The 19,213-nt window shown below is 39.0% G+C and overlaps 1 protein-coding gene and 1 pseudogene across 7 annotated transcripts in view; one reads left to right on the forward strand and one right to left on the reverse strand.

Annotated features, from left to right (window-relative positions):
* NSUN6 (NOP2/Sun RNA methyltransferase 6) overlaps positions 1-19,213 on the forward strand; it is an 88,813-nt gene that overhangs the window by 56,823 nt on the left and 12,777 nt on the right. For all 7 annotated transcript variants that reach the window (XR_005018649.1, XR_005018648.1, XM_036842149.1 and 4 more), the window contains one exon: positions 16,394-16,542. Coding sequence is in view for 5 of the 7 variants with exons in the window: in XM_036842149.1 (XP_036698044.1) it covers positions 16,394-16,542 (149 nt within the window). In the remaining 2 variants the exon portion in view is untranslated. The remainder of the gene's footprint in view (positions 1-16,393; positions 16,543-19,213) is intronic.
* LOC118889981 lies at positions 8,140-8,948 on the reverse strand (annotated as a pseudogene).

The raw sequence follows: 19,213 nt of genomic DNA on the forward strand, positions 1-19,213 counted from the left end.
TGTAGTTTTGATTTACATTTCTCTAATAGTTTAGCAATGTTGAGCATCTTTTCATGTGCCTACTGTCCATTTGTATTTCTTCTTTGGAGAAATGTCTATTTAGGTCTTCTGCCCATTTTTCGATTGGGTTGTTTGTTTTCTTTTTGTTGTTGAGTTGTTTGAGCTGTTTGTATATTTTGGAAATTAAACCCTTGTTGGTTGCATCATTTGCAAATATTTTCTCCCATTCCGTAGGTTGTCTTTTCGTCTTGTTGATTGTTTCCTTTGCTGTGCAAAAGCTTGTAAGTTTGATTAGGTCCCATTTGTTTATTTTTGTTTTTATTTCTATCACCTTGGGAGACTGACCAAAGAAAACATTGGTACGATTTATGTCAGAGAATGTTTTGCCTATGATCTTTTCTAGGAGTTTTATGGTGTCATGTCTTATGTTTAAGTCCTTAAGCCATTTTGAGTTTATTTTTGCGTATGATGTGAGGAAGTGTTCTAACGTCATTGATTTACATGTGGCTGTCTAACTTTCCCAGCACCACTTGCTGAAGAGACTGTCTTTTTCCCATTGTATATTCTTGCCTCATGTGTCGAAGCTGTGTGATTGACCATAGTTGTGTGGGTTTATTTCTGGGCTCTCTGTTCTGTTCCATTGATCCATATGTCAGTTTTTTGTGCCAATACCATGCTGTTTTGATTACTGTAGCTTTGTAGTATTGTCTGAAGTCTGGGAGGGTTATGCCTTCTGCTTTGTTCTTTTTCTTCATGATTGCTTTGGCAATTCTGGGTCTTTCATGGTTCCATATGAATTTTAGGATTATTTGTTCTAATTTTGTGAAAAATGTCATGAGTAATTTGATAGGGATCGCATTAAATCTGTAGATTGCTTTGGGTAGTATGGCCATTTTAACAATATTAAATCTTCTCATCCAAGAGCATGGGATGTCTTTCCATTTCTTTGAATCATCTTCAGTTTACTTTTTTAATGTTTTATAGTTCTCAGTGTATAAGTCTTTCACCTCCTTGGTCAGGTTTATTTAGTATTTTATTTTTGGGGGTGTGATTTTGAAAGGTATTGGTTTTTTTTTTTTTTTTTTTTACATTCCCTTTCTGCTATTTTGTTGTTAGTGTAAAGAAATGCAACCGATTTCTGTATGTTAATCTTTTATCCTGCTAACTTGCTGAATTTGTTTATCAGTTCTAGTAGTTTTTGTGTGGACTTTTTAGGGTTTTCTGTATATAAAATCACGTCATTTGCATATAATGACAGTTTTCTCTTTTCCGCTCCAATTTGGATACCTTTTATTTCTTCTTCTTGTCTGATTGCTGTGGATAAGACTTCCAGTACTATGTTGAACAGAAGTGGTGAGAGTGGGCATCCTTGTCTTGTTCCAGATTTTAGTGGGAAGGCTGTCTGTCAGCTTTTCACTGTTGAGTATTATATTGGCTGTGGGTTTGTCATAAATAGCTTTTATTATGTTGAGATATGTTCCCTCTGTACCCACTTTGGTAAGAGTTTTTATCATGAATGCATGTTGAATTTTGTTAGATGCTTTTTCTGCATGTATTGAGATGATCATGTGGTTTTTGTTTTTTCTGCTGTTGATGTGGTGTATCACATTGATTTGCATATGTTGGACCATCCTTGTGAACTTGGGATGAATCCCACTTGGTCGTGGTGTATTATCTTTTTTATGTGTTGTGGATTCAGTTTGCTAATATTTTGTTGAGAATTTTTGTATCTATATTCATCAAAGATATTGGTCTGTAATTTTCTTTTTTAGTGGTTTTCTTATCAGGGTGATGGTGGCTTCATAGAATGTCTTTGGGAGTGTTCCCTCCTCTGCAATTTTTTGGAAGAGTTGGAGAAGGATCGGTAAGAGTTCTTTGTATGTTTGGTAGAATTCACCTATGAAGCCACCTGGTCCTGGACTTCTGTTTGTAGGCAGTTTTAAAATTACAGATTCTATTGATATTTCACTTCTAGTGATCAATCTGTTCAAATTATCTATTTCTTGATTCAGTTTTGGTGGACTGTATGTTTCTAGAAAGTTGTCCATTTCTTCTAGGTTGTTGAATTTGTTGGCATATAATTGTTCATAGTATTCCCTCATGTTTTTTGTATTTCTATGGTGTCAGTTGTTATGTCTCCTTTTTCACTTCTTATTTAGTTTATTTGGGTTCTCTCTCTTTTCTTCTTGGTGAGCCTGGCCAGAGGTTTGTCAATCTTGTTTATTACCCTTTCAAAGAACCAGCTCTTGGTTTTATTGATTTTTTTCTATTGTTCTTAGTCTCTATTTTATTTATTTCCCCTCTGATCTTTATTATTTCCTTCCTAATGCTGACTTTAGGTTTTGTTTGTTCTTCTTTTTCTAATTCTTTTAAGTGTTAACCTATTTGTTTTAGTTTCATATTACAGTTCAGAAAGCTGAGATTTGAGACAAGCCTTTCAGTTTTATGAGTCTTCGTTTTTCATTTTTCTTGAGGAATTGGGGATATAGAGCCGGAGGGGGAAAACTGCCACATATCTTGTTTTGTAATAAAATAATACATTAGTTAAATTGCTGTATTTCTCTCTCTTTGTCTCTGTTTAGATTTGGTTTCATAAAGTATTCGAGAAACTTGCATATTTTAATGAACTAATTGGCGTTAGTTTTTCTAGAATGTTCATTGATTAAAGATGCTATTTGATTCATGATAACTTTAAAAAATTAATTTACTTATTTATTTTTTTATTTTCTTTTATATTGGAGTATATTTGATTTACAATGTTGTGTTAGTTTCAGGTGTACAGCAAAGTGATTTAGTTATACATACACATGTATTTATTCTTTCCCAGGATTCATGATGACTTTTAAAATGCCTGCTACATCAGTAGTAATGTGAAAATCCACATACCTTTAAGAAATTATTTTGTAACTTCTGCCTAATATGTAGTAAGTCACACGTGATTAAAAAGCCAAAATAAATGAAGCACATGGAATACTTGCCAGAAAAACAGGGAATATCCTGAAGAAGAGTGGGAGCAGGTCGGATTGAATTGCCAGATTACATGACAACAATGTGTCATGTCAGTGGCTTGTCAGCCCTAAAGTGTTAGCAAGGGGTTTGCAGGAGTTTATATCAGTGTGTAGGCTAGGGGACTGTACCAGAGAGACCGAAAATACAGTGACTTAGAAAAGATAGAAGTGTTTTTTGGTTTTCTTGTTTATTTTTGTCTCACTGAAAAATTAAAGAGGTGGACATCCAATGCTGGGAGCTTCATCTCTGGGTCCAAGACAGCTGTTCCAGTTTTTTCCCGGGGGGTAGGGAAAGGGACTGGGAGATGCACAAGACCTGGAAGTGGGGTGCATATCCCGCTGGCCACAACTTAGTCGTTTGATCAACTTAGCTGCAGGGGGGGGGCTGGAAAACGTAGTCTTCAGCTGTGTTGCCATGTGCCCAGTTCACACTATTTCTATAGAAAAAGAGGATAATTGTTATTGAAGAACAAATAGCAGCCTGCTAGAAGCTTTGTACTATTAAAAGTGGAGATGGTGACTGTTTCCATTTTTTCCTTTTATTCATCAGTAAAATTTTTCTTCCCCCTTTAAAGTAAGTAAAAGAGCTTGAAAGCCTCTGAGTGGGTAAGTGAGGTGCATAGTATAAAGTGCAGGAGTGACCCAGTAACTGTATGCTAGCATCAAGCTATGTGGTAGTTTTCCTACACAATTTGTTCTGGTTATGTTCTGCTGTTATCCCACATCATGCCACCACTTAGTGATGAAAGCCACAGTAATCATTTCATTATTCCTCACAATTCTGGGGGCTGACCAGACCCTCAGGTAGATGGTTCTTACTTGCAGTATCTCGTGCAGTTGCGGTCATGTGGTAGTTGAGGGAGATGTCATCTTGAAGGTGCTCTCTTTCACATACACGTCGGGAGGGTGATGGTGGCTCTCTGCTGGGACCTCTCCACGTGTCCTGGGTACTCTCAGCGTGTTGGTTGGCTGGGTTTCGAGGGCGAATGTTGGAATAGCCCCAGGCAGCAGCCACGTCCCCATTTATGACCTATTCCAGACGTCACTTAGCATCGATTCAGCTGTTGCCCAGAATAAAGGAGAAGGAATATTACATCCCACCTCTTGTGTCACTGTGATGAGTGTCAGTGTCAAATTGTAAGAATGTATGGAATGGACGATATTGTGGCAGCCATCTTTGGGAAGTATAATTGCTTTCACAGCTGTAAACTATTTTTATTAAAAAAAAAATTACTTATTTGGCTGCACCGGGTCTTTAGTTGCGGCACACAGGATCTTTAGTTGCGGTGTGTGGGATCTTTGGTTGTGGCATGCGGGATCTTAGTTGAGACATGTGGGATCTAGTTCCCTGACCAGGGTTCGAACTCAGGCCCCCTGCCTTGGGAGCATGGAGTCTTAACTGCTGGACCACCAGGGAAGTCCCAGATTATTTTTATTTTTAGTTATACATTTTTATATGCATAATGGATTGTTAGCTGAACACAGGAAGGATAAGGAATACTGACTTGAAAATGCAGGAGTGTAAAAGTAGTAATGATTCTGCAAATTTACATCAAGGTGATTTTCACCAGTTCTATAGACTGCAGTAAATATGATTAAAATTCTTATATAGCATTCTAAGGTGATTTCAATACTACAGAAAATCTAAAAAGAGAGAATAGAATGAGCTATGTGTTCAGTTGGGCTTTTATTTATTAGGAATAGAGGTTAGCCACGCCTGTAATGTTCTAGTTACTTATAAGGGGCAGCCTGAATCCAGTCTTGTCCCTCAGAAGGAAACAAGTTGTTTTCTAGTACCTAATGTAAGTACTCCAAACATCAGTCCTTGGCAGTTTTTATTTTTGATGCTGAGGCAAAAGTTTGTCATATTTAACGTTTTTGAAAAATTACTCTTTTTCTTTCGTAATTTTAAATTATGTCAACCTATATCATTTGTTAAATGGGAGAAAAAATATTTTTTTCTTCATATTCAAGGATGAGTAATGTTCTAGTGTATGGATAATACCACATTTTATTTATTCATTCATCAGTTGATGGACATTTGGGTTCTTTCCCTTTTTTGTCTGTTATGAATAATGTTGCTATGAACATTTGTGTATAAGTTTTAGTGTGTTTTGTCTCTTGAGTATATACCTAGAATTGGGCTTGCTGGATCACATGGTAACCCTCTGTTTAACCTTTAACAGAATTGTCAGACTGTTTTACACAGCAGTTTGCAGCCTTTTTCAACCCACTAGCAATGCACTGAGGGTTCATATTTCTCCATATCCTCACCAGCACTTAATATCTGTCTTTTTGGTTATTGCTATCTTGGTAAGTGTGAAGTGGGATCTCACTGTGGTTTTCATTTTTATTTACTAGAAGCAGATTTCCCAGATGGCTAATAATGTTAATCATCTTTTCATGTGTTTATTGACCATTTTACATCTACTTGTCCATTCAGATCCTTTGCCCATGTTTTAATTGGGTTGTGTTTTTATTATCAGGTTGTAAGAGTTCTTTATATATTCTAGCTATAAGTCCCTTATTAGATATATAATTTACCATTAAATTATGCCATTTTGTCAGTTGTCCATTTACTTTCTTGATGATGTCATTTGAAGCACAAAGGTTTTCAAGGATGTCCATTTTATCTATTTTATCTTTTATTGCTTGTACTTTTGGTGTCAGATTCTAAGAGTTTTGTGGTATGACCTCTTACATATAGATGTAGAATTCGTATTGAATTAATTTTTGTATATGGTGTGAGAAAAGAATCCAACTTTATTCTTTTTCATGAAGATATCCAGTTGCCCCAGCATGGTTTGTTGAAAAGACTATTTTGCTCCATTGAATTGTCTTGGTACACTTTTCGAAAATCAGTTGACCGGCAATGTAAGGGTTCATTTCTGAACTCTCCGTTCTCTTGCATTGATTGATATTTCTGTCCTTAAGCTGATAACACTGCCTTAATTACAATAGCTTTGTAGTAAATTTTCATCTGCAAATAGAGATAGGTCAGTTTCTTCTTTGCTAACCTGGATGCCTTTTGTTTCATTCTGTTGCCTAATTGCCCTTGCTAGAACCTTAGTACAGTGTTGAATAGAAGTGGTAACAGAGAACATCCATGTCTGATGTTCCTGATTAGTCTTTTTGCAAGTGGCTTAGAACTGTAGGTTTGTCATAGCCTTTATCAGGTTGAGAAATTACATGACTATTTCTGGTTTGTTGGATATTTTAGATCATGAAATGGTGTTGGATTTTGCCAAGTGCTTCTTCTGTCTTATTCAGATGATCATGTGGTTTTTGACTTTTATTCAATTAATTTTCAGATTTGGAATCCACCTTGCATTCCTGAGATAAATCCCACTTGGTCATAGTGTATAATCTTTTTCATCTATTGGTGGATTACGTTTGCTTGTATTTTATTGAGGATATTTGTTCCGTATTTGTAAGAGATACTGGTCTGTGGTTTTCACTCTTGTGATATCTTTGTTGGGTTTTGGTTTCAGAGTAAGACTGGTCTCATAGACTGAGTTGGAAATTATTCTTTTCACTTATGTTTCTGAAAGAATTTGTGAAGACTTGGTGTTATTTAAAAGTTTGGTGGATTCATCAGTGAAGTCAGCTGGGCCTGGGTTTTTCTTTGTGGGATTTAAAAAAGTTACTGATTCAGTCTCTTTACTTACTATAGGTTTATTCAGATTTTCTCTTTCTTCTTGTATCAATTTTGATAGTTTGTATCTTTTTAGTAATTTGTCCATTTCATTTATCTATACAGTTTATAGTATTCCTTTATAATCCCTTTTCTTTCTGTAGGATCAGTAGCAATATCCCCCATTAATTACTGATTTTAGTATTTTGAGTCTTTTGGTCAGTCTAATTAAAGTTTTGTCAATGTTGTTGATTTTTTCCAAAGAACCAATTTTCAGTTTTGTTGATTCTTGTTTTTCTTTACTCTGTTTCATTAATTTCTGCTCTAATTTTTTTGTTTTATTTAAAAATTTTAATTTTATATTGGACTATAGTTGATTTACAATGCTGTGTTAGTTTCAGGTGTACAGCACAGTGATTCAGTTATACATACACATGTATCTGTTCTTTTCAAATTCTCTTCCCATTTAGGTTATTACAGAATATTGAGCAGAGTTCCCAGTGCTATACAGTAGGACCTTGTTGGTTATCTATTTTAAATACAGTAGTGTGTATATGTCAATCCCAAACTCCCAATCTATCCGTCCCCCCACCTTTCCCCTTTGGTAACTGTAAGTTTGTTTTCGAAGTCTGTGAGTCTGTTTCTGTTCTGTGAACAACTTCATTTGTATTATTTTTTTTAAGATTTCACATATAAGTGATATCATATATTTGTCTTTCTCTGTCTGACGTACCTCACTTAGTATGATAATATCCAGGTCCATCCATGTTGCTGCAAATGGCATTATTTCATTCTTTTTAATGGCTGAGTAATAGTCCAGTGTATATATGTACCACATCTTCTTCTTTTTTTTTTAATTTAAAGAAAAAATTTATTGAAGATCTGAAAAACAATTTCTAAAAGATTGACTTTTCCAGAAAACTGTAGCTACACAATGCATTGTGCCTATCATGTTAAAACCTGCATTAGACACAAATACAGAAGCCATGAAACAAGCCACCATTCTTCAACAATCTGAGCAAAGATAAAATGCCTAAGGAACAACATGGATGACTTGCAAAGGATGGGCTCTTTAAGCACCATAAAAAAAAAGGGGGGAGCACAAATGGATGAGTGTGTTCAGTTATACACACTGAATTGAACCTTTGGCACTAGGAATCAGGGCGTTTTGTCACACAGCATTAACACATTATAAAAGTGTGTGGTGGCAAAGGAATAGAACCACCAGCATTCAAACGCAGCTTTGTCAACTAAGCAATAAAATACAGTATGTCTTTCTGTTGTCCATCATTGAATACACTGGTAGCAACTTTGAAATGAAAGAAAAGAAAAAAGGAGCTGTAATTCCTTTCATTTTCTCTGTTTAAATATCAAAGAGAAAACAAACATCAATTCTATTATACACTGACATTTCCAAAGTACCTCATTTGTACAAGAGAAGGACTAAGAAACAAAAATGCGTTTACAGACATCCAAACGTAAGTGAGTATAAGCACCTCACACAGCTTTCCGATGGTACTCAGGAGGAGCCGCTTCGTTAATCGCTGGCACTAAGCAGAGTTGCAGAGTTCTTTGCCAGGTGTTTTAGGAAATCATGAAGATAATTCAGTAATAAAGCAAGGCTCTTCTCATCCAGAGGTGTGTGGGCCAACATTGCTCCAGTTTGTACAGATAATCTCAGTAGATGTGGCGCTCCATGCACGTGGGACATGGGCGTCATCAGGGTGATCTGCGAGGATTTCAGCATACTGTGGTCTCTCATATTTGCAGAGCAGCTGAGTGCCCAGCATTACATTGAAGTATTCCTTTATCTCTGCCACAACTTCATTAACAGCATACTCCTTGTTATCTGTGTTTCCTTGAGATTTCTTGTAATTTGCATAGTCCGCTAGAATGGAATCCACATTCTTCTTGGCAGGAAGATAAAGAGCTGTTTTTGCCGGGTAATTAAGTCCCAGTCATCAACAGGCCTCGGTTTTAGTTCTTCAGGAATCTTTACTGTAACTTCAGCTCGGTTCGTGAATGTTTCCTCGTTGTCAACAGTAGGATCTACTTGGGGCCTTTTCTTGTAGGAGGCTGAGGTGTCTCACTGGTACTGCCACTATCTCCATTTCCAGGTGTTTTCTGTTTGTTCTTTTTTGTTTTCACGTCAGCATTTTTCTGTTGCAGACCAGAAGTCTTCTTTCCAGGGGCAGCCCCTCTCATCTTCCCCTCTGCGTACTGCTCCTGATTGGCTTTTTGAAGTTCTCGTTGTTTGGTGTAGATTGGTGTCCACGTATTTGAGTACTCTGCTTTCTAGAACCCATTCACCTCAATTTGTATTCCAACCACTGTAATGTATAAAGTATTACACTTGTTTATCCTTTATGGCAACCTTTACACGCTTTGCTTCATAAAGAAGAGGCCCATGGAAGCACAGCACTCTCTCACTCTCCTGGAATTGAGGCTTTGGGTCCTGCTTCAGTGCCATTTATAAGTGATCGCTGCTGCCTCCTCCTCCTCCCGCCATCCCCGACTGCTGCCCCCTACTCTCGACCCCACCCAACTCTGTGTCAGACGCGCCATCAGGCACTGCCAGCTCTACATCCTGGGCCCTACCGCATCTTCTTTATCCATTCTTCTGTCGATGAACATTTAGGTTGCTGCCATGTCTTGGCGATTGTAAACAGTGCTGCAGTGAACATTGGGGTGCATGTATCCTTTTGAACCATGTTTTTGTCTGGATATATGTCCAGTAGTGGGATTGCTGGGTCATATGGTAGTTCTCTTTTTAGTTTTTTAAGGCACCTCCATACTGTTCTCCATAGTGGTTGTACCAGTTTACTTCCCACCAACAGTGTAGGAGGGTTCCCTTTGCTCCACACCCTCTCCGGCATTTGTTTGTAGACTTTTTTAAAAAAAAATTATTTATTTATTTGGTTGTGCCGGGTCTTAGTTGTGGCAGGTGGGCTCCTTAGTTGTGGCATGCGAACTCTTAGTTGTGGCATGCATGTGGGATCTAGTTCCCTGACCTGGGATCCAACCCTGGCCCCCTGCATTGGGAGCATGGAGTCTTAACCACTGTGCCACCGGGGAAGTCCCTGTTTGTAGACTTTGATCATGGCCATTCTGACTGGTGTGAGGTGATAACTCATTGTAGTTTTGATTTGCATTTCTCTGATAATTACTGATGTTGAGCATCTTTTCACGTGCTTTTTGGCCATCTGTACGTCTTTGGAGAAATGTCTATTGAGATCTACTGCCCATTTTTTGATTGGGTTGTTTGTTTTTTTGACATAGAGCTGCATGAACTGTTTTTATATTTTGGAGATTAATCCCTGTCGGTCACATCATTTACAAACATTTTCTCCCATTCTGTGGGTTATCTTTTTATTTTGTTGATGGTTTCCTTTGCTGTGCAGAAGCTTTTGAGTTTAATTAGGTCCCATTTGTTTGTTTTTGTTTTTATTTCTATTACTCTAGGAGACGGATCAAAAAAGATATTGCTTCAATTTATGTCAAAGAGTATTCTTACTATGTTTGCCTCCAAGAGTTTTATAGTATCTGGTCTTACATTTAGGTCTTTAACTCATTTTGAGTTTATTTTTGTGCATGGTGTTAGAAAATGTTCTAATTTCATTTTTTACATGTAGCTGTCCAGTTTTCCCAGCACCATTTATTGAAGATGCTGTCTTTTCTCCATTGTATAGTCTTGCCTCCTTTGTCGTAGATTAATTGATCATAGGTGCATGGGTTTATTTCTGGACTTTCTGTCTTGTTCCATTGATCTGTATTTCTGTTTTTGTGCCAGTTCCATACTGTTTTGATTACTGTAGCTTTGTAGTATAGTGTGAAGTCAGGGAGCCTGATTCTTCCAGCTTTGTTTTTCTTTCTCAAGATTGCTTTGGCTATTCAGAGTTTTTTGTGTCTCCATAGAAATTTAAAATTTTTTTGTTTTAGTTCTGTGAAAAATGCCATTGGTAATTGGATAGGGATTGCACTGAATCTGTAGATTGCCTTGGGTTGTATAGTCATTCTGACAATATTGATTCTTCCAACCCAAGAATATGGTATATCTTTCCTCTGTTTGTGTCATCTTCGATTTCTTTCATCAGTTTTTCATAGTTTTCAGAGTACAGGTCTTTGTCTCCTTAGGTAAGTTTATCCGTAGGTATTTTATTCTTTTTGATGAGATGGTAAATGGGATTGTTTCTTTAATTTCTGTTTCTGGACTTTCATTGTTAGTGTATAGAAATGCAACAGATTCTATGTTTTAATTTTGTATTCTGCAGCTTTACCGAATTCATTAATGAACTCTAGTAGTTTTCTGGTAGTATCTTTAGGATTTTCTATGTATAGTATCATGTCATCTGCAAACAGTGACAGTTTTACTTCTTCTTTTCCAATTTGGATGCCTTTTATTTCTTTTTCTTCTCTGATTGCTGTGGCTAGGACTTCCAAAACTATGTTCAATAAAAGTGGTGAGAGTGGACATCCTTGTCTTGTTCCTGATCTTAGAGGAAATGCTTTCAGCTTTTCACCTTTGAGAATGATGTTTGCTGTGGATTTGTCATATATAGCCTTTATTATGTTGAAGTGAGTTCCCTCTATGCCCACTTTCTGGAGAGTTTTCATCATAAATGGGTGTTGAATTTTGTCAAAAGCTTTTTCTGCATCTATTGAGATGATCATATGGTTTTTATTTTTCACTTTGTTAATGTGGTGTATCACACTGATGGATTTACAGATGTTGAAGAATCCTTACATCCCTGGGATAAATCCCATTTGGTCATGGTGTGTGATCCTTTTAATGTATTGTTGGATTTGGTTTGCTAGTATATTTGTTGAGGATTTTTGCATCTATATTCATCAGTGATATTGGTCTGTAATTTTTTTTTCTTTTCTTTTTTTTTGGTGGTATCTTTGTCTGGTTTTAGTATCAGAGTGATGGTGGCCTCATAGAATGAGCTTGGGAGTGTTCCTTCCTCTGCAGTTTTTTGCAATAGTTCCAGAAGGATAGGTGTTAGCTCTTCTGTAAACGTTTGATATAATTTGCCTGTGAATCCATCTGGTCCTCTACTTTTTTTTTTAAATAAATAAATACATTTATTTATTTATTTATCTGTTTATTTTTGGCTGCATTGGGTCTGCGTTGCTGTGTGCGGGCTTTCTCTAGTTGCGGCAAGCAGGCTTCAGTAGTTGCAGCACACGGGCTCAGTAGTTGTGGCTCGCAGGCTCTAGAGCGCAGGCTCAGTAGTTGTGGTGCATGGGCTTAGTTGCTCCTTGGCGTGTGGGATCTTCCTGCACCAGGGCTCGAACCCACGTCCCCTGCATTAGCAGGCAGATTGTCAACCATTGCGCCACCAGGGAAGCCCCTTGACTTTTGTTTGTTGGGAGGTTTCAATCACAGTTTCAATTTCAGTACTTGTGATTGGTCTGTTCATATTTTCTCTTTCTTCCTGGTTCAGTCTTGGGAGATTGTGTTTTTCTAAGAGTTTGTCCATTTCTTCTAGTTTGTCCATTTTATTGGCATATAGTTGATTGTAGTAGTCTCCTATGATACTTTATATTTCTGTGGTGTCCATTGCAACTTCTCCTTTTTCATTTCTGAGTTTATTGATCTGAGCCCTCTCTCCTTTTTCTTGACGAGTCTGGCTAAAGATCTATTCTGCCATCTTGTCTCAACACCGCTCAAAAATTGAAAAAAAAAAAAAAAGTGCTTGTTACTGGTTCTTGTTTCCTCATCTCTCAAGCTGAGAACCAGTTTCCAGTAGGGCCTTGAGCCCACTGGTCAGGGCTACACGGTTTCCCTAGCTGAGCTTTGAGGTGAGAGGGAAAATGCACCCTTCTTCAATCCTCTGTTCTCTTCCCCACAACGATTGCGGTGTGGGGTGATTGGCACTGGGGCTGGAGACACACCTCTGGAGCCCCTTTTACCCCTGAGAGCCGCAGGCCAAGCTGAAGCGACTGCGGCCCTGGCGTCGGGGGAGCCTCTCTGCTCTAATTTTTATTATTTTCTTCCTCTGCTTCATTTTTAGTTTGCTCATCTTTTTTCAGTGTCTTAAAAATGGAAGCCTAGTCTGGAGCCTGTGCTCCGCAACAAGAGACGCCGCGATAATGAGAGGCCCGCGCACCGCGATGAAGAGTGGCCCCCACTTGCCACAACTAGAGAAAGCCCTCTCACAGAAACGAAGACCCAACACAGCCATAAATAAATAAATAAATAAACCCAAAAGTTAAAAAAAAAAAAAAAAAGACTCTCTTGAGGTTGTTGATGGAGAGCAATTTAAAAAAAAAAAAAAAGGAAGCCTAGGTTATTACGTTGAGACTTTTCTTTTTTCTCTTTTTTTAAAAAAATAAATTTATCTGTTTATTTTTGGCTGTGTTGGGTCTTCATCGCTGCGCAGACTTTCTCTAGTTGCGGCGAGCAGGGACTGCTCTCCATTGCGGTGCGCAGGCCTCTCATTGCGGTGGCTTCTCTTGTTGCAGAGCACGGGCTCTAGGCGTGTGGGCTTCAGTGGTTGTGGCACACGGGCTCAGTAGTTGCAGCACACGGGCTCTAGAGCGCAGGCTCAGTAGTTGTGGCGCACGGGCTTAGTTGCTCCATGGCATTCAGGATCTTCCTGGACCAGGACTCGAACCCATGTCCCCTGCATTGGCAGGTGGATTCTTAACCACTGCACCACCAGGGAAGTCCTGAGACTTTTCTTTTTAATGTACTTATTTACAGCTGTAAATGTCCCTCTAAGCACTATTTCACTACTTCCCATAAGATTTGGTACATTGTGTTTTGTTTTCGTTCATGTCACAGCATTTTAGGATTTACCTGTGATTTCTTTGACCCACGGTTATTTAGGAACATGTTTTTAAATTTCCACATGCTTGGAATTTTCCAGATTTCTTTCTATTACTAACTTCTGTTTTCATTCCATTTTGGTGGGAGAAGAAATGTTGTATGAGTTTAACCTTTTTCAAATTTACTCAGTTTTGTCTTATGGCCTTGCATATGGTTTGTCTCCACATGCACTGGAGAGGAATATGCATTCTGCTGTTACATAGTGTTTTCTATTAGGTCTAGTTGGTTTATAATGTTGAAGTGTTCTGTTTCCTTGTTGGTCTTCTGCCTCTTTGTTCTTTTCATTAGTAGTAGTTCTGTTTTTAATTTTATGAGGAACTTCCATACTGTTTTCTATGGTGGTTGTACCAGTTTACATTCCCACCAGCAGTGCAGGAGGGTTCCCCTTTCTCCACATCCTCATCAACGCCTATTATCTCTTGTCTTTTTGATGACCTGTGGTTTTGATTTGCATTTCCCTGATGATTAGTGCTGTTGGGCATCTTTTCATGTGCCTGTTGGCCATCTATCTGTCTCCTTTGGAAAAATGCCTGTTCAGGTTCTCTGCCCATTTTTTAATCGGGTGGTTTTGTTTTTTTGATACTGAGTTTTGTGAGTTCATTATATACCTTGGATATTAACCCTTATCAGGCAGATCATTTGCTACCATTCTATAGATTGTCTTTTGGTTTTGTTGGTGGTTTCTTTCACTGTGCAAAAGCTTTTAGGTTTGATTAGGTGCCAGTTGTTTATTTTTGCTTTTGTTTTCCTTGCCTGAGGAGAAACAGAATTGCTGAGACTTCTGTAAAGGAGTGTGCTGCCTGTGTTTTCTTCTAGTTTGTGTATGGTTTCTGGTCTTACATTTAGGACTTCTGTCCATTTTGATTTTATTTTTATATATGGTGTGAGAAAATGTTCTAACTTCATTCTTTTGCGTATAGTTGTCCAGTTTTCCCCAGATCTCTTATTGAAGACTGTCTTTTCCCCCACTGTGTACTTTTGCTTCCCTTGTCATAGATTAATTGACTATAAGTGTGCGGATTTATTTCTGGGCTCTCCAGAAGTTTAGGGGCAAGGCTCCCTGGAGCTGGGATTCAGAACTCCAAGGGAGGGGGTTTTACCTAGCTGCTGTGCTACTCAGGGTCCAGAGCAGGTGACTGCAGTGAGCTGGGACTTACAGCTTGAGAGAGGGGGCTCTGTCCACTTCAGACTGATACTTAAGGGAAAAAGCTGGAAACTGTACCTGTCAAGGCGAAGGGCTGTTACTGGGATTGTTTTGACAGAAACAACAAGGCATCAGGAAGGATCAAGTCCTGTTCTCTACCCCTTTTATCTTTCATCCTCTTCCCACCCCCATCGCTTCTCTGCCTCCTTTTGGTGAATCTTGAAGCCAACAGGCAGAGGAGAATTGTAGTTCACAGAGTTCCCGCCTCAGCATCACACAGCAGAGTAGAGGCGGGTAAACTTGGAGCTCAGAAGAATATAGCTTAATAACTAGCATATTTGGAGCAGAACAGATAGTCCTTGAAATAGGTTCAAATGTATACTAAAATTTCATTTATGACAAAATTAGCATTGCAAACCTAGAGGGAAAAGTAAATTAATAAATAGCTCTAAGATGATTTTTTTGTTTGGAGGGTTGGGGGAAAGGTTTATGCACAAAAGTAACTTTAGGATGGATTAATGTTTACTGTCAAGAATTAAACGGAAAATAACTAGAAGCAGGTATAGATGAACATTTATTTGACTTCATAATGGGGAAGATTTTAAAGCATGAAAGCCAAGCTAGAACTCAAAAGAAAAAAGATAAATTTAATACTCAACATTTATGTATGTAAAAAAAAAAAACTGTGGCAGATGGCAAATAGTGGGAAATATTTGTAAAATAGTTAAGAAAGGTGAGATTACTATTTTTGATGTACAAAGAGCTCTTCTAATCAATACAAAATAGACAAGTCTCAGTAGAAAACCAGCAAAGACGATGTGACCATCTAAACAAAAAAATACAAATGGTCAATAACACAATTATCAACTTCAATGAGGATTTTGGGGAAAGTACACTCATGACACTGGAAGTGTAAATTGCATATAGTCTTTCTACAGGATTTTATCAGTATGTATTAAAAACCTTAAAAATAATTGCTTACTTTGAAAAGATATTTCTTTGGAGGCAGTCGATAAGAAAGCAAGGATGGTTGTGGATGGAGATAAGTTAAATTGATAAGAGCTTGTGTCTCACAGTTTTGCAGTCAGGAAAGCAGGTTATCTTGGGGTGAGACCCAGAACGCTGCTGTGGGCACTGTAGGAAAGCAGTCTGCAGTAATATCTTGCCTACAGTTAGGTACCATAACTATATGAGCAGACCTGCTTGGTTTCATGATTTTCTCCAGTAACCTTAAGTAGATGAGAAGCTGGAGTGGAGAAAGTTATGTAAGCAAATGCAGAGGGAAACCTGTGGAAGATTGGATTCGGGGCTATGTAGACTCATTCTAGAGCATAGCCTTGCTGATGGCCACAGAAGTAAGGAGGCCGAGGAACCGTAGATCCAGGATGTTTGCCGAGAACCTAAAAGGTAGTCTCTTTTTCTGGGGCTGTCTGCAGTAAGATTTCCTAAGAAAAATACCAGCTCTTAGAATGACTAGAGTTAATTTCATGTCCTAGCTCTGATGAAGTGTGGCTTCTGACATTGGGGGTACTGGTCTTGTTTGATTAGGCCTTGGCTTGCGCTATATCAGTTAATCCTATAATAATCACATCTTTAACCTCTTTTACCTGTAAGTCAGTTAGCTTAACCAGCTACCTGATGGAATGGAGGAATTGTTATGCATTACTTTCTATTCTAGATTATGATGTTAAATTCCGATAATTGCATCTGTTTCAGGAGTTTTCTGTGCTAATAGGGCAGAGAGCAAATAATGTTTATGATTCTCTTTATAGGAGAACCTCCGTTCTTACCAGAATCTTTTGACCGAATTCTTCTGGATGCTCCCTGCAGTGGAATGGGACAGAGACCAAACATGGCTTGTACTTGGACTTTGAAGGAAGTGACATCGTATCAACCATTACAGCGAAAACTCTTCACTGTGGTATGTAATGATCTTTTGCTGTGGGAGAAAGGTGACCTTTACTAGTTTGATCTTTTAAAGACTGAGAGCAGAATTCACAGCAGCATTATTCACAGTAACCAAAATGTGGAAAAAGCCCAGGTGTCCATCAGCAGATGAAGGGATAAGTAAAATGTGGTACGTCCACACAACAGAATATTACCCAAAAGCCCAGGTGTCCATCAGCAGATGAAGGGAGAAGTAAAACGTGGTACGTCCACACAACGGAATATTGCCCAGCCAAAAAGGAATGCAATTCTGATACACGCTACAACATGGATGAATTTTGAACACATTATGCTACGTTATATAAGCCAGACACAAAAGGACCAAATGGTGTGTGATTCCGTTTATCTGAGTATCAAGAATAGGCAAATTCATGGAGACAGAAAGTAGAATAGAGGTCACCAGAGGCTGGAGGGACAGCAGAACGAATGGGGAGTCCCTGTTTCAGGGGGTCCAGAGTTTCAGTTTGGGATGATGAAAAAGTTCGGGAGATGAGATAATGGTGATGGTTGTAAACAGTGTGAGTGTACTTAATGCCATTGAATTGTACACTTAAAAATGGTTAAAATGGTAAATTTTATATACACTGTACCACACACACAGAACACCGGAGACCTGGTTTTCCTTTATGTTGACTCACTTTTTCATCTCAGGCAATAGTAGAATTTCTTCTCTGAGACATTTAAGGAATTTCAAACATTCTGCTCTGTCTTAAAAATAGAGTGTTGTTGGGACTTCCCTGGCGATCCAGTGGTTAGGACTCCATGCTTCCACTGCTGCAGGGTGCCTGGGTTCGATCCTTGGTCGGGGAACTAAGATCCCACACGCCACACGGTGCGGCCAAATAAAAAGGGGGGGGGGTTGTTAACATAGTTACTAATTGATGTAAAACATTTGGGTATAAAATAAATTACTTTTTTATAGGGTTCTTGGATCATCTTAGTGAATTAAAAGTGGGAAATCCAATAGAGGCGAACACATTCATAAGATTGGGAAGTGACAGCATCCAGTGTCAGATATAGAAAGACCATAAAAATGTAGCAAATCTAACGGGTCTACAGTATGTTTCAGAAGAAGCCCAGATAGAACATGTGAGAATTTCTGTCAGTCTTGCCAACATGATTTCATAGGATGTAGACAGCATTTGATCAGAGATGATCCCACCATTTCCTCTGAGTTCTCTAATTACAAATACACAAGCTGCAGCAACAGTGGATATGCTCTGATGATTCCATCTCTGAAGGTGTCTTTGAGTACATTTCTTTTCAGCACTCCTGGTGTCTCCTTTCCTACACAAAAGTGGCACTAAGAGTGGATTGTTTAAGCTTTTATTGTATATGGTCTTCAGAGAACACATCCTGGAAGTTAAAACAGCAAGCAGCAGAAAAAAGAAGCTTTGCTTACAGCTGCAACCCAGTTTGATATGAGGGTAAAATTAGGACCCTGTTTTAAGAGACCTGGCTCTTTGTTCTTTTTAGCTCATAGCAAAAAGACATTTTAAGAGGCTACTTGGGAGGAGATGTGTTGGTCTCAGTGACAAGGAGCAGCTGACCGTGTGCAAGAGAGAGGGTAGAATCTAGTGGGTGTGCCGTTGGGTGAGGGTAGGAGTTGAGACCATGGACACGGTGCTTCCACATAAGTTACTCTAGGTACCTGGGTTCCCATATGGGAGAAGTGGGTAGGGTAACTCCCCCTGACGGGGCTACCGTTCTCATGGCGGTTATAAGATTTGTTGAGAAGAGCCGTGTCATGTGCTTAGAACAGCAGCTGGCACCCAGTAGCAAAGTTTAAATTTTGATCAGTGTACTATGGTTAAGAAAGCATAGTATATGCTTTTTTTTTTTTTTAAGATTTTCATTAACATTTTAAAAAAATCTGGGGATTTGAAAAGAGAAACTTTAGTTATTTGGGACAAGTTCATTTTCATATTACACCTTATTTCCTGGACAGATACTCATTGGGCACCTCCTATATGTAATTCACAACTCTAGGTGCCGATGACATGCTAGTCAACCCCTGACCTTTTACATGGGGTTTCTGTTCTAACTGGGGAGGAAAATAAACAGCCAGTTGAGTTAGAGATTTCTTGTATTCCAAGGCAGTGACCTAATGAAGCAAACTTTAGAGAGGAAGGGGGATGGGAGCGCCTGATCAGAACAGTTGAAAATTGTACGTGGGCTGGGCAGGGAGGGCGCTGCTGAGACACCGAAGTAGAAATAAAGATAAGAGGATGTTGAGGAGGGAGTGAGCACTGCAGGGAAGGAGCAGAGCTTTCCGGGCTGGTGCAGAGGTCCTGAGGTCGGTGTGTGCCACGCACGTTCCAGAACAGCAGAGGCAGGTGGTGCTCAAGCAGGGCAAGCCAGGCGCACGAGAAGGGAAGGCTGTGAGGGGCCTGCTGTACGCAGGGCCTCGAAGGCCACTCTGAGGACGTGGGCTTTGACTCCAAGGGATGACGGGAACATTGGAAGGGTTTTTTTGTTTTGTTTTTCGGCTGTGCCATGCGGGTTGTGGGATCTCAGTTCCCTGGCCAGGGATTGAACCTGGGCCACGGCAGTGAAAGCCTGGGATCCTAACCACTAGGCCCCCAGGGAACTCAGCATGGAAGGGTTTTGAGCTGAGAAGCCACCGTCTTAAAAGCACTGATCTG

Source organism: Balaenoptera musculus, chromosome 2 (assembly GCF_009873245.2).
Source record: "Balaenoptera musculus isolate JJ_BM4_2016_0621 chromosome 2, mBalMus1.pri.v3, whole genome shotgun sequence".
In the NCBI taxonomy this organism is placed as follows: Eukaryota; Metazoa; Chordata; class Mammalia; order Artiodactyla; family Balaenopteridae; genus Balaenoptera; species Balaenoptera musculus.